We start from the raw sequence: 15601 nt of genomic DNA, 5'->3' as shown, positions 1-15601 counted from the left end.
TAAAATAAACAGTAGTGGTTCATTGTTCATATCACAACCAAACTTTATTATAAAGTGTCAGAGTAGCAAAACCACATCATTAGAAAATGTGTGATGTGGTTAAAAAGATGAACATCTTGTACTTTGTGTCAAACATCTGACTAAAGCTTCATGAACATGAAGTCTGTTTATAGTCAACTGCTAGATTAGTTTAACAAAATGAACAAGCATCATGTTTACTTTGAGCTTTCAAACTGATATAACACAAATATGTTTATGAATAAATATAAATGATCATAAACATTGAATACTATTGTAAATAAGCTGCTAACACCTGTAAACAGAATCGTGGACAATATTGCACACATGAACAAAGGTTGTGTAATGAGACTGTATTGATCATTTGATCAATGTCACAGTGCAGTACAGTACAGTAGATGTGTTTACAGTGTTAGGCAGACGTTTGTTTGTGCGTGAGTGATGAGAATAAATCTGTGTAGTCTGCAGCACCGGGTCTCTGTCCACATGCATGCAGTAGATATTCCACACCAAACGGGGGCAGCGGCTCCACCTAATGACAAACAAACAATATGAAATTAAAGAAGGGTGCATGATCTCTGAAAGCCAATGTTGACATTTGAAATCACCTAAACAAACACGCCCCTACCCCAATAGAAACTGGACCTTCATTTGATAGACCCACCCCACACATACGCAACCCAGGCAACGATGTTGTTAGTAGACACGCCCCGTACTGCTGATTGGCTACAAGAGTGTTTCGGTACTCGGACCGACCCTCTATTCCAAAATGTTTTTCAAAAATCATGCACCCCACCTAAGACCGAACAAGTGTAAACACATTCTAAAAAGTATACGCCTTAAAAAAATTGTATGTCTCAAACAGTGGTATGTTGAAATTAGTGTTCTTAAAATACCCTAAAAATGGTCTACTGCAGTGGTTCCCAACTTTTTCCTTGATCCCCCACTCCCACAAACCTATTTGACAGTCTTAGCCCCCAACCTCACTCTCTCTCTGCTGTGGAGTCAAGAAATATCTAAACATTAAAAGGTAAATATGAGACAAAAGTACAGAGTGTTGCATTTATTTTTCAGATGATTTTAACTAAATATATATATATAAAAATCTGCGGGCCACAGAATAAAGTGCATACATCCATCTTTCCATTTGAATTTGCTGTTACGTTGCCAAGCATGCCAACAAATTTGGAATAATTATTTTACATAATAGAATTTTAACTACCTTTTTGTCAGCATTGTAAGCACTTGATGGGACAAACTTAGCAGTGTAAAAATGTCAGACCAGGCAGCAGCACCAGTTTGCACTAAAATTTGCATTTTTGTTTTTATTTACTTTATTATACAATTTATATTTTTTCATTTTTTTCTCTAAATAAAATAAACATTGTGTGAACTTAAAGATTATTATATCTACACTTCTCTGAAACCTTCAGAAGCAGAATTCTTTGAACTCTTCACTTTGTACAAACCGCTTTATAAAAGTTAATATTTGTTCAATAGTCACTGAACAAACAGTACAATTTAAATATAATGTTGTATTTACACTGACTGACCAAACTTAACACTGCACATTTTAGAGTGGCATTTTAATGTTGCCAGCGTAAGACACATTTGTGCAATAATAATCAACATCCTGATATGCCAAACCTTTAAAGTGCTCATTTAAAAAAAAAAAACAGTTGTCAGGTCCTTAAAGTCCCCATGAAACGGAAGTAGTGATTGCCTTATTTTCCTCATGGTTACGTATATCCGAATGACACGGCTTCTGAAATGAAGAAGGGCTGAATTTGAATGTGTCCATCGAGATATGATTGGATCATTTGAACTTGGGTCGTGTTGCTAATTGCTAATCGCGTTTTTAGGAGGGGAGGAGATTTGCATTTTTGATTAAAGATTATGAGCAAACACAATTTTTTTTAAAATAATAAAGGTCACAGATAATTTGTAAGTAATTTGTTAATAATACCACAATATAAAATTATATATATATATAGTTTTTCATTTAAATTTCATTGCGACTTTAAAATGACCATACATGTTTTGACCATGTAATATTCTATTAGCATATATGCATGATAGATGAGTGATTACAAGTATTAAAGAAATTGGTTACAAGCATATTTATGCGAAAAACAATTTCCCTTTAAGGAATTTTGCCTAGTGTTGGTGGTTTCTGTAGTTCATAACCATTCTTTTGATTCCCATAAAGAATAAATACATTAAAACTGTGTGGGACTATAAAATTAGTCAAAACAGGGCTGCCACATGAAGGCTCAGTACCGCTAACCCCTTTTTTAACCCCATTTGTCTTTTTTAAACATTTTTTATAATGTGAGTTTTTTTTTTTCAATACTTTTACTATTTAAACATATCTTTCTATTTTCTTCAGTTGTTTCCTCTTATTCTGGTTTATTTTGTATACTTTTGTGCACCTTGACCTTCACTAGATTTACAATTAGTCATCACACTTTACCTCTAATAGAGCACGGTTTCCCCTGCACTTCCCCTGCGGTTTTCCAGCACTTTTCAGTTCGGGCGGCACGCCTAAGGGTTAACTAGGTTGTTAACAAAACAAAACAAAAAAACAAATTCGTTGCAAAAAAGGCCGTCAAGTGCATCTCGGAGAATAGCGGTGACGCTCTTCACACCGCGATCGGGCACACGCGCCACACGGCTGAAGTGAGAAAGACGTGGTACAGACCATAGATATGTATGAAGGCTAGATGTCTCGCCCGCGCTGCTGGCCAATTGAGTGGAACGTCTGCATTTGGCGGCCATCTTTACCACAGGCAGTTCCCTCACTTGTAGCATTGAATTTTAATAGTGCAGGTACTTTTAAATGACCATACCTTGCTTAATCTTTTACCGATTTTTAAACGGTTTGATTTGTTATAAATGTCAAAGATGTACCTATGACACTGCATACTTATACTAAAAATTTTTTTTTCATGAAACATGTTGAAGCATTTTTTATTTAATTATAATAATTAAATTATAGCCACGTTAATAACGTTTGTAAGAAACCAAACCGTTTGAAATTTGGTAGAAAATTGAGCAACTTATGGTAAGTACCTGCACCACTAAAACACAACGCCACGAGTAAGCGCGCCGCCCGCGGCAAGATGGCCGCCAGGTGATGACGCTAGAGACTCCGCCGTAACACATCTAGCCTTTATTATACATATCTATGGTCCAGACCGTCACTGTCTGGAGGATAACTAGCCAGTTGATAAAACATCTCGGAGAATAGTGCGGACGCGCTTCACACCGCAAACGTGCACGCGCGCCACATGCCCGAAATGAGATAAAGACGTGGTCCGTCATGTCTGGAGGATAGCCAGTTGATAAAACCAGGTCCGTGAGAACTGTAAGTGGAATTATGTTTTAGGTTTATTTAAGCCTGTTATTGTATAAGTCTATAGTTCTTGCCAATTTAAAGTACCGTAAGTTAGCTGGTGATTTTGTTGTTTGAGCAACCGGCTAGCTAGGTTTCACGTGCCTGTTGATTAGATATAATTGTTGAGCGCTCTTGCTCACATTATATTTATGTGCATTATTTACATGCTACAGTAGTTACACTCCTTTAAGATAATGTAATTAATAGTGGGAAATAATCTGTTTTTACAATTTTTGCGCTATCTATCATTGTTCACCAGACGTTCTGCAACATCTGCTTTAGTTTGTGTTTATTAACCCTTTAGTTTCACTTCATCATGCAGCTATTCCCATAAGAGGTAAAACATTTAATTCATTATTACTCTAGTATGTGTTCATTTTCTGTCATAGATTATTCAAAATTAAGTTTTATTTGAGGGTTTTAAATAAAAATATTTTAATTTTCATATTAACGCATACGCCCCGCCCTTTGATTGCCACGCCCCCGGACCAGCCCCCCACCCAACCCTACCACCTTAACTAACAAATTTTCTGCTGGAAACCCTGTAGAGGTTGATTATAGTGATTTTCACAAATACCAACATGACATGGTCCACAAGCAGACATGTATGGTAGTCCACATGCCCTCCAACTACACTGTTGTGTTCGGCAGACAGTTGTGCAATTATAGTAGATCATCTACAGGAGGCTTTCTGGGGCAGCAGTCTGACACTTTTCCATTACATAGTAGGGTCGTGTCAGCACAGCTAGCTTTCCTATTGAGTTAAGTAACACTTCAGAGTGGGAGGGATTATAGGCGTGTCATTATATTTGAACTGCCTAATGCTGTGACATCATACAAAAAGTGGGAGTGAGCAAAAGAGGGAGCATTGTTGGAAAGTAATGTTTTCCATAGATTTATTTATTTGTCAGTCCGCCACAAAATCAAAGAGATGTTTGCACATCGCGTTTATCACTACCTCTGTCTCACATGAGAGTTTCTGTACAAACACCTGTGGCGTCAGTCGACGTGCTCCGCTGAGCCCCATTTAAGTTGCAAAAATGCCATATATACATGCAGATGTGCGCGTGTTAGTCTGGAAAACACTGTTATGGTGTTCCTGATTCTCAGTCTGTGGACATGTTTTTACCGCTAAAAGGTAGTTTGGGAACTTACAACAAAGCACAGATGACAAAAGGGTTTGCTCGAGACCGCGCACGCGCCAGGTTAAAGCTAATCAGCGATGACGCTGGTAGTGAAGATTCTCTTAGACCAATCAGTGATCTACAGTGTTTTCATGTCACGTTTTAGCATCAGCTCAGCTCCCTTCAAACCTTAACCAAGGTGGTGCTAAAAAAAAGTATTCTGTACTAAATACTGTACCCAGTGGAAAAGTGAGCTGACCCGACTCGACCCGTGGGGTACTATGCAGTGAAAAAAGCGGCATACTGGTCATAACTCAGGAACCGGTTGTCCACCAGTTTCCATCCCCAAATCTGAGTGGGGAGTGTGTGGTTTAAGTAGTCAAGGATTCATTTTTTTAAGCAAAATGGTATACACTGTGCTGCCAACAACATTTCAATGAGGCAAGCAATATATTAAATGTCAGTATTCTCTTCCACCATCTTCTTAATTGCTGAAAATGTGTTAGTTTAAGTATAATGCCACTTTTATACTCAAAAACATCTTTTACATTGAATGTCAAGTCTGTGTTTTAGCAAAAAAAGGGTATATGTCCAAAAACACGTTCTGAGTTGGAGTAACATGACAGGCTAAATCGTTACATCTCTGGTTTACCACAAACAAAGATAAAGCCTTACAGTAATCTCACAAAATCAAGTAGGTAATCATGTCAGTGCAATTTAGACAAGTCAAATGGATTCATAGACCCAGAAATCATTGCGTTAGACACCAAGATTACTTGACTAGGTCAAATAATGAAGGCACGGTATACACTGCATAAAATAAAAGATAAAGAGATGCTCATGTTCACGAAATACTCGCAAGACACTAACTTAACTCTAAAATCTGATTGCACATGAGATTAAGCCAGTATCTGGCAAACATGAGCATCTCTTTTATCATAAACCCATATTTTGAAATGACGAGCCACACACATGAAGGGATAAATACATGTTGTGACACACTTCACATTGTGCGCCCTCTAAAAAGAAGTAACGGGCCGCCACTGCTGAATTAGATAAGGACCTACTCATCGACGGTTAAAACGGTAGGTACTAAAAAGTATGAATATGGATAGCGTGAATGAATCCGGATGTACTACAACTGCCATGTTGATATATCACGTGACATACTACGTCATAACAGTTAGTCGTTAACTTAATAATGACGTTAAACAAGCGCAATTTAACCACAAGGGACAGCTGTTTTATGAATGTATCGTTGGACATTTTTGTATAAAACAACACCTCTACTTATTGTTCTTTGTTGGGTGTTTCCTCTCCCAGGGGCTCCAAGGATACTAAAGTGTCCATTGAATGAGCACTTCGCAATATTGGTGGAGTAGTAAGTCACCCGCATACTTTTTGCCTACTGTTTTTGGAATACAATGAATTTGGAAATACTACCTGCTTACTATGGAAGTATGCGGTTTCAGACACAGCATAACTGACTGTCGTAAGACTCTGATGCCACTGATCATTATTGATTGGATGAGGTGCCTTAAAGGACAATGTGTAGTTTTTTAAAAGTATTTTATTACTTAAAAACACGTGAACCAGCTGAAACGGACAAGGAGATCAGTGAGCATAACGGCTACCGTAGTTGCAACACGCATTTGGAAAAGCGAGGCGCTAGAGAGCACTATTCGTTTGAATGCAAATTACAATTTCACCACTAGATGGCGGAAAATCCTACTTACTGTCCCTTTAAGTTATTCAAGTTGACCGTACAGTTTTTCCAGTGGTAATTATTAGTCAAGGTTTGCTATCTCCCTAAAGAAAATATCCTGTTCAAAAAGCTGCTTATAATAAAATCTATTAAAACTAGCATTAAGTTATGAAATGTTACCTGATGATATTCCACCAGTTCTGTAAGTGAACTAAACTTCATCTGATCTCCCAGCAGCATATAGCAGTTGTCTGAGGCATCAATGAGGAGATGTTTGATTCCTTCACTGGATCGATATGAAAGCACGTAACCAAAGATTCTCTCATTAACCCGCACCAAGAAGTGACCAGACTGACCCTCATTCAACAACGCTTCAGCCTCATCCCGAGATATAATACCTGCAAAAAACACATCAGAGTTCAGTCAATACAGCAGCCAACACAATACTAACATACTGCACACTACCAAAGGTACTTAATATTCTTAAGATGCGTCACAGCTATTGCAACGGTCAATATGGCCACTCTAGCAAAGGAAGTCCCGCCTTCCAGTAAAAAGAGGCAATCATCAGCCATTAAAGAATGACATCCTCTTTAGCTCTCTCCTAAATGTCAAACTCTGGACTTATGGACTTCCCCAGAGTCCACACTTTGATGACATCATGTAACGATCTTAGGGACCCTTGACGCAAGTCCAAGAGGGCGCACCAGAGTTGTATTTTGGGACGGAAATAGGAAATAGCTGAAGACTAACGGGGCGCTGAAGAGCACACTTCAGAGCGTAAACATGACAGATGGGACACCCTATGGACCTGTAGGCCGTTTCTCAATGTCAAGGATACTCCCTTGGTAGAACTAGTCCTTACAAGTCTCTTTTTTCAGAGTCTAGGCGAGGCTCCTCTTAAGCATTCGGAGAACACGCAAATGGAACAGGCTAGCAAGTGCACGTCATTGCGCCAATGAAAGGTGTGCTTTCAGTGCTGCGTGCATAGGATTGTGGGTGATTTCAGCGCGCAAAGGATACACATATGCATCGTTTCCTGTATATGGGATATTTCTCGAATGAAGGACTTGGCTGAAATTCCGAGAATCCTCAACATTGGAAGAGTCCTTCGATTGATGTCGATGACATAGCATCCTCGAAATTCTGGCTTCCAAGGATCCTTCCTTGACATTGAGAAACGGCTCGACTAAGCGAACATGCGCAATTTAAGGCCACGAGACCGAAAGTCCACATGAAGTGCGCCATTTGGGACAGGGCCTTTGAAAGGGACTCTGTACAGACTAGCCTGTTCCTGCCAATTGTTTGCACATGCACAGTATCTGACTAATATGCAATGCTGTTCATTTGAGAGTTAAAGAGGGATATTTTTGTAGGGGTGTGTGAGAAATTTTATATCCGTCTTTGATCTTTCTCACCATGAAACCAGGGTGCGATCCTGCTGTGGTCCTGTTGAAAGCCTGCTCTGAGGGGTAACTGCTCCTCTTGAAACCAGCGTATAATGTGATCTCGACTAGACACTGACAATGACCTTCGGATTCCTGGCTTCTGTCGTGCACATCAAACAGACAGTATAACATTAAACCATTACACACAGGTGAATCATTCCACAGTTCTTTTGTATGCAAGAGACGATGTCGATGAGTTATGAGGAAATCCATGTGAACGCACAGAATAACACCGAAGAGACTGCCGTACAACATTCCTGAAGTAAATACAGGTGATGAGTCAATGAACATGACATAGACTTAAACTGACTATTAATAGACAGGACAGGTGACATCTCTTTCATTTAACTCATCCAGTATTGAAATACATGCATTTTATCACTTCATATTTGTAATTAATAACAATCTTTAACAAACACTTTTATTCAAAGTGATTTACAGTGCATTGCAAAGTTTTTTTTACTCTTATGTGAGTTCACTGAGTTCGAACCCATGACCTTATGCTATGCTAATGCAATGCTCTACCACTGAGCTATACATAAGCATGATTCGTAATATAATAAGATGTGATAATAAATTGTAACTCACTGTTGGGTGGTCACAGGCGTGTTGGTGTTGTTTCTGGGTTTAGGTTTAGGCGGAGCAGTTGTGTTTACTTCACCGAAGGCTTTGGTCACGGCTGCTACTCTTCCTCTTTCTAGAGCTTTCACTGAGCGTCTGCGGTGATCCTCTACGGTTTGTTTGGCCAGGGATCGTCTGCGCAGATCTGCGGCTTTAGACTTCTTCACTAAACAACGCAAACACAGGATTGTTACTGTAACTTTACTAACATTTAAACAACACACATAACCGAATGTTGACAGAGAACTGCTCACGTGCATAAACAGACAAGAGGATAGCGAGAATATTTTTATCTTAACAATTCAAAGAAAATTGATTAAAATATACAGTATATTTTTTATTTAATTTAACGTGACTTGTTGTTCAAGTTACAGTAATGAATGTTGTATGGTCATAGTTAAAGAAGTAAATAAATACATGTATTCTGCCACTCTTTCTCGTCCTCATCATGGGTTTGTTTGTTCTTCTGCACCTCCTTCAGACTCATGTAAATCTGTTGTTTTCTCTCCTCCTCCAGCCGCCGAAGCTCCTCCTCAGCTCGACGTCTCTCCTCCGCCTCCTGCTTCTGAGAAAATGTCACAACGGACACAAATGTGGCCGATCGAAACGTTTATGATTTGTCGATGTAAAAAGTGTATTTACATTACTTATAACTAAACCAAACTTTTTTTATTGATGACTATGATGTGATGTCATTACCTTGATTTTCTCCTCTGCTTTTTTCTGTTCTAGAGCAGAAATCTGTTTTTTCTTCTCTTGGTCCACTTCTCGTTCCTTCAACACAATCTGCTCCGGCTCCAGATAGACTCCTGAAAACCTCTTCTCCAGCTCGGCCTCTTTCTTCGCCCTATACAGTAACAAACACTTTCAGGACTATTGAATGGATCACAGATTGATTCACACAGAGAGAAACTTGAATGCTATGAATGTCAGATAGAAGTCATGAGAAGCAGACGGCTCATTTAACAAAACAAAATTTCTTCACCTTTACTTTAACAATGTCGTCAAACTACAGTATGTGAAAGAAGGCAAGCGTGTGTTTTTTTAAATGGGGTCAAATGAGTTTAGACTTCTCGTGTTTGCTTAAGAATTTACATTCATCCGCTCGCTCTTTTAAAATAAATACAGTTTTAGTTTTGTCAGGATATGCATACAGCACATAGCAAAAATTTATATTTGTCTATCAAACTCATTAGATTTTTAATATAAGTGTGAAGTGTGTCAGAACTATAAATCAGTAGTGTGCTGTACTGTGTGTTTAAAATACATATTTGTCTTAGATTGAAGCTCATTATTTACACAGCTATTGTGTAATATGGCACTGTGGGAACGCATTAGAAAGCCTCTTGGGTTTTATTTCATTCGTGGTGTCTTTTGCCCTTTTGCTCAGTGCTGTTATCTACAACAGATATTGCATCATGAAAATACCGTTCACATACTTACAGACGTAACCAACATCTGAAACGTCTCTAAACGCTGAGACAAATATTCAACTTAAAGGGATAGTTCACCCAAAAATAAATATTCTGTATTTGTTTTTCCTACTATGGAAGTTAAAAAGTACCATCAACTTTGCACTTAACATCATTTATCCAAATATCTTTGTGTTTAACAGAATAAAAAAATGCTATTGATGTAAAGATCAATCACAGTATGAGGAAGTGACATGAGCAGGAACACATACGCACGCATGCACGCACACAGTATATTAACACACAATAGATTTGTCATTGATCTGCAGGAGAAATATATTTAACTAATATTGACTGAGGATTGTAATGAAAGTGTTTGTGGAGTTCGTATACCTGATCTGTTCAGCTTCTCTCTGTGCTTGCAGCGCTGCTCTCTCGCTCATAATCTCATCGCAGATCTGATCGTACGGTTTATCAGCTGAATGCTCTCCCATCACCCAAATCCATACATCACCATCCAGACCCTTCATCCATGATACACTCTTACCTGAAACTACATTCACAACAACAGAATGTTAATGTAATGCACTATATTTACTAAAAACTATAGGGTTTTAAAACATTAAAGATTATAAAGATTTTCGTATGTCCAATTTTTTTTATTTATAGTTATTATTTAATAGTTTGATGCAATACTAAAAATGTCAACCTGCCTGTTTTTTGTCTCTGTAGGCTGTTGGTTAAATGTTAACCTGTGTGATATATATACTCACAGTTGTAACAAAAAGACCTAGTCATGGCTCTGGGGTTTGTTCATGTTACTTCATTGTGCATTAACTAATGTTAACAGACAAAACTTTTGGTTTTAAAACGCACCAGTAAACATTAGCATGAACTCAGATGAAGAGATTTTGTTGCAGAATTGCTCGTTGTTTATGTTAACTACAGGGTTCCCACACCTTAGTTAACTTCAAATTCAAGGACCTTTCGTGGACTTTCCAGGTCTAATACCCTCAAATTCAAGGATTAAATTTCAAGTGAGCGCATGGTTACATTGTGTACCTTTTAAGATACATTGTTATAGTTCCCTTTCCAGGTACAGTGACACTTTGGGGACGCCTCCAGGGTTACGTGCGTCTGAATGTGTATATCAAATTCAACCAATGGTGAGGCTTAACGACAAAGACAGGGTGACGTGGAAGCCAGGAAGTATACCTGAAATATTGCCAAAGACAGGGATGCAGGAAGTATGGCAAGGGAGACGCAGCGTCTCGTTCCCTTCTCAGGAAACAACAGTTACATATGTAACCTGAGACGTTTTCATGTGTCAAACACAACTATGCAAAAAAGCATTTTGGTATGAATCAACATTCGCATACAGAAGAAATAAGCATTTAAAGCGAACAGTTTAGCACATGTGCTTAAAAGGCTAGAAATTGTATGATATTATCCTACACTACACAGGGAATATTATGGATTTTTCCATAAAACGTCTTGCATAAAATAGATTGAAGCACTTTCAATGACCTGTATCTACGCATGTTTATTTTCAAAAACTTCACAGGGCCTTAAGTTAATTCCCCCCAGATTCACAAACTTTCAAGGATTTCAAGGCCCGTGGGAACCCTGTAACTAATGTGATTAACCAATGCTAACACATTTATTGCGAACAATTCTACATTCAACGATAGTCAAAGTACAATAAGAGGAAAGTAGAAAATAAGAGAAGTATGGACCGATGTTGATATGCTATTATAAGAGAAAGAGAGAGGAACAGGTGTTTACTGTGTGTGCATGTAACTTTATCAGCAGCTCATATACTACACATGTGATGTCCATTCAAACGTGAAGAAAGACACTAATAAAACCTTTTTTATCTTTTACACGTGCCGCTTCCTCTTTCTCCAGTCTCGCTTCTCTTTCTCTCCATCTTCTGATCTGTTCTTCTCTCATCTTAAGGAAGAGAATCTGTTTCTGCTCTTCATTCAGCTCGTTGAGCAGATCTGGATCGATGTACATGTCTGTCAGTATCTGTTGAAGCATCTTTACGGATTGAAACACTTCCGCGCGGCTTAATGTTTGAATGTGCGCGTCTCTGCGCTTTAATCCATCACTGTCAGAAGAAGAAAGAATCACAAATGCGTCTGTCAATCAATCACTAAATTCAATGACATATCTTAATACCATGCTCATGACAGTGTTACGTATAAAACAATACAAGATATAAACATTATTAGATAGAAAACAACACCTGATTTACTTGCATTTTAAACAGAGAGTATCACAAAGGTTTTGTCATGATAATAAACATCGCCCTGGACAAAAATTACTTTCTTTTGACATAATGTTTTTACAGTAAGCTAGCGATAATGTGTCCCATACACGTCCCATAACATTTATTAATACATTATTTAGTATATTTAAACGGACAGGTAATATGTCACAATGTAAATTAAACACGCGCGCGCGCGTACACACACAGCGACACAGAGACACAAACACATGTAACTGTTACTCACCAGTCGATGTGTGGATTGATAATGAAAGTTTATAAAGTGTCTGTTTATCACAGCAGCGGCAGAGACGTGTCGAGCTCCAGGAAAGTAAATGTTGAGGAAAGTGTGTGGTAATGTTGTACACACCCTCAGGGTTAATGAGTCCCTCCTACATCACAGCCGGTTCTTCCTCTACACCAGCTGAAAGACTTCACGTGTCTATGGGATTTATAAAGGCATGTGCTGTTCAAATGCACTTCACTTTATGCACGTTTTATGTGTCATCATTACATTACGCAGACAGAATATCTGTAAACACACACATACACAAACTGTACTTTTCCTTCAAATAGATTGAGTTTAATGATTTACCTGAACTTGTGCATAGAAGAGAGAAGCAACAGGAAAGAGAAACGGGCTGATTAACAAACGATTTTTATCGTCTTCCTGGTTTTTTAAAAACACAAAGTTTCTGAGACTACGACTCCACAAACACAACATGCAAAACATCACACATTTCATGCAAAAGCAAACACTTCATTTTACTTATGTAAAAACTGTTTTTGCATAGTAACTCTACACGCAAACCTCAAATGTATGACTCTTATTCTTCTTCATATAACTCGCAGTACAGCAGTATCACTTTTAGTGTAAACAATTTAAGAAACTGTAACGTGATGCCTTGTGAAAGTCTTGTGTTGTTCACTAGGTGGCGCACATGTCACAGTAAACTCCTATATGCTTCATTGAAGCCTTCATGAGTAAGTTAGCTAGGGCAAATATATTATGAGTAAATAAAGGACACTGGCTCCATATTCTCTGACCGGGACCGTCAGACAGGTTATTTTTTATTTACACACCTAAATAAATGTAGATTTAAGCTTGTGGGTTTTTTTCAGGAGGTTGTCTGTAAAATCACCTTACAACAGCTTAGATGAGAGGAGAATAACATTTGACAATTTCTGGGAAACATTTGATCATTTTCTGTTTTAAAGTTGATGTGCCGGTACAGACACATCTATTGCTAACAGTTCATTTATTCTGTAGTGGTTTGTGATTTAGATAGAGAAACTTTTTTTCCAGATGAGAGAGATTAATGTTTTCAGATGGATGTAGAGATCACAGAAAGCATCAGAAGCATCAATAGAGGAGTTTTGTGTAAAACTGTGTAAAAGTGTTGAAACTTCCTCAGTGTCTGTGGTTGTTGTGAGCTGACTGCTTTAAATGAGCACATATCCTCTGCAACAACATACACATCTGATAATGTTTTTTTAAGTTTTTAAAAAGAGCCTACTGTCATATAAAGATTTGTTCCTTAAATTTGATTTCTTGATCCTTTTTTTAAAGAAAGTATTGTAGTACACTGTTCGTTTTATCCTTCTTTTGCTTTCAGCTGACTCTATGAACACATTTTTAAATTTACACTGATTTATCAGACTTGGCAGCATTTGTTTAGATATTTTCACAGGCATTTCCTGCTTCATGTCGGAATGAAACGCTGTAATTTCTCCATGTTTATACAATGCTGTGATGTTATCTTCTTGTTGGGGCTTCATGTAGCTTAGATGTTGGATGTATTAAGGGTGTCATTTAAAGTAACTAATGATGCTTTATAAACTGGACTGATTTAATGTTTGAGGTCTAACGAGTTAATAAGCTGCTGATCTCTAATCTGTGCAGCTGATGCTGATATCACAAACAATAAATGAATCCTGTGAGTCTGTATATGTGCACTGAACACTGTCATGTCATTCACTGAAAACTCATTGTTACCAAAGGGTTATCACTGCCGTGAACTCAATGCTTGTGTTACGAGCTTTAAAAGCATTGTATTCTCATTTAAGGGTGATTACAGACTTTTTCATCACATCCCATACGGCAAAAAATATATTTCATTTTCTATTCTAAATACATTTTGCATAGAGTAAAGCATTAAATATAATTTTGAATTTGAAAATATATTTAGTTTAAACCTTTATATATTAACATACATTTCAAAATGTATTTCAGGGGCAACAAATACATTTCTAATTTTACAATCCATATGGCAAAAAATATAAAAGTTTGTATAAAATATATAAAATTGAAGTATAAAATGTAGGGGACAGCGGGGTAAGTTGTCACACTGTTTATAACTCCAACACAGCTCTATCTCAAAAATTAAATAGCCAGATTTTGTGTCGACGACTTCTAGTCAACTTCGTGTTCACATAATTTGATAGCACAAATGTTTTATTTTTTGGCTTTAAAAGTAAAAATGGCACTTTATATTTTATGCAATACAAGTTTGTTAGGTATTAATGTTAAAAACTATTTTACAAAAAATAGAAAAGACAATAACGTGTTTTTTGATACTTTACCTGACGTGCTATGTTGAGCTAACCCTGAGATTTAGCCAATATTAGTAATATTATAGTCCGCAAATGTATGGTTGATGCTAGAGGTCAGAGGAGAATGGGCCGACTGATTCAAGCTGATAGAAGAGCAACTTTGACTGAAATAACCACTCGACGTTACTTACAATCGAGGTATGCAGCAAAGCATTTGTGAAGCCACAACACGCACAACCTTGAGGCGAATGGGCTACAACAGCAGAAGACCCCACCGGGTACCACCCATCTCCACTACAAATAGGAAAAAGAGGCTACAAGTTGCACAAGCTCACCAAAATTGGACAGTTGAAGACTGGAAAAATGTTGCCGGGTTTGATGAGTCTCGATTTCTGTTGAGACATTCAGATGATAGAGTCAAATTTGGGCGTAAACAGAATGAGAACATGGATCCATCATGCCTTGTTATCACTGTGCAGGCTGGTGGTGGTGGTGTTGGTGTTATGGTGTGGGGGATGTTTTCTTGGCACACTTTAGGCCCCTTAGTGCCAATTGGGCATCATTTAAATGCCACGACCTACCTAAGCATTGTTTCTGACCATGTCCATCCCTTTATGACCACCATGTACTCATCCTCTGATGGCTACTTCCAGCAGGATAATGCAGCATGTCACAAAGCTTGAATCATTTAAAACTGGTTTCTTGAACATGACAATGAGTTCACTGTACTAAAATGGCCCCCACAGTCACCATTTTTTATATATTTCAAAATATACAAATATTTCCAAACATATATTTGTTGAAAATCATTTTTGTAAACATATTCCAGTACATATATTTTTGGCCATTTTCGGTATATTTTGAAATGTATTTAAAATGAAAGAGAAAAAATATCACTCAGGGGCACATCTGGTACACACAAACATAACTATGTGTACCAGATAGGGGAACAATATTTCGAAAATGTTAAGTGGATCCTGATGAAAAACAAAGTAGGATTTAGGCTGATACTCTGTTGGATCAAGCACCTACATTGGACAACACAATTTGC

General features: G+C 37.8%; 1 protein-coding gene across 1 annotated transcript; it reads right to left on the bottom strand.

Moving 5' to 3' along the window:
• Positions 1-18: 18 nt before the first annotated feature.
• Positions 19-12439, bottom strand: sh2d4a (SH2 domain containing 4A). The gene is given in 9 exon segments (XM_073873903.1): positions 19-550; positions 6425-6642; positions 7663-7789; positions 8277-8479; positions 8731-8878; positions 9013-9160; positions 10119-10278; positions 11594-11838; positions 12245-12439. Coding segments are annotated over 8 exon segments (1299 nt in total). The 5' UTR covers positions 11769-11838; positions 12245-12439; the 3' UTR covers positions 19-430.
• Positions 12440-15601: the final 3162 nt, after the last annotated feature.

This window comes from Misgurnus anguillicaudatus, chromosome 12, assembly GCF_027580225.2.
Source record: "Misgurnus anguillicaudatus chromosome 12, ASM2758022v2, whole genome shotgun sequence".
NCBI classification, from domain to species: domain Eukaryota; kingdom Metazoa; phylum Chordata; class Actinopteri; order Cypriniformes; family Cobitidae; genus Misgurnus; species Misgurnus anguillicaudatus.
This window is presented reverse-complemented; position numbering and strand designations above follow the sequence as displayed.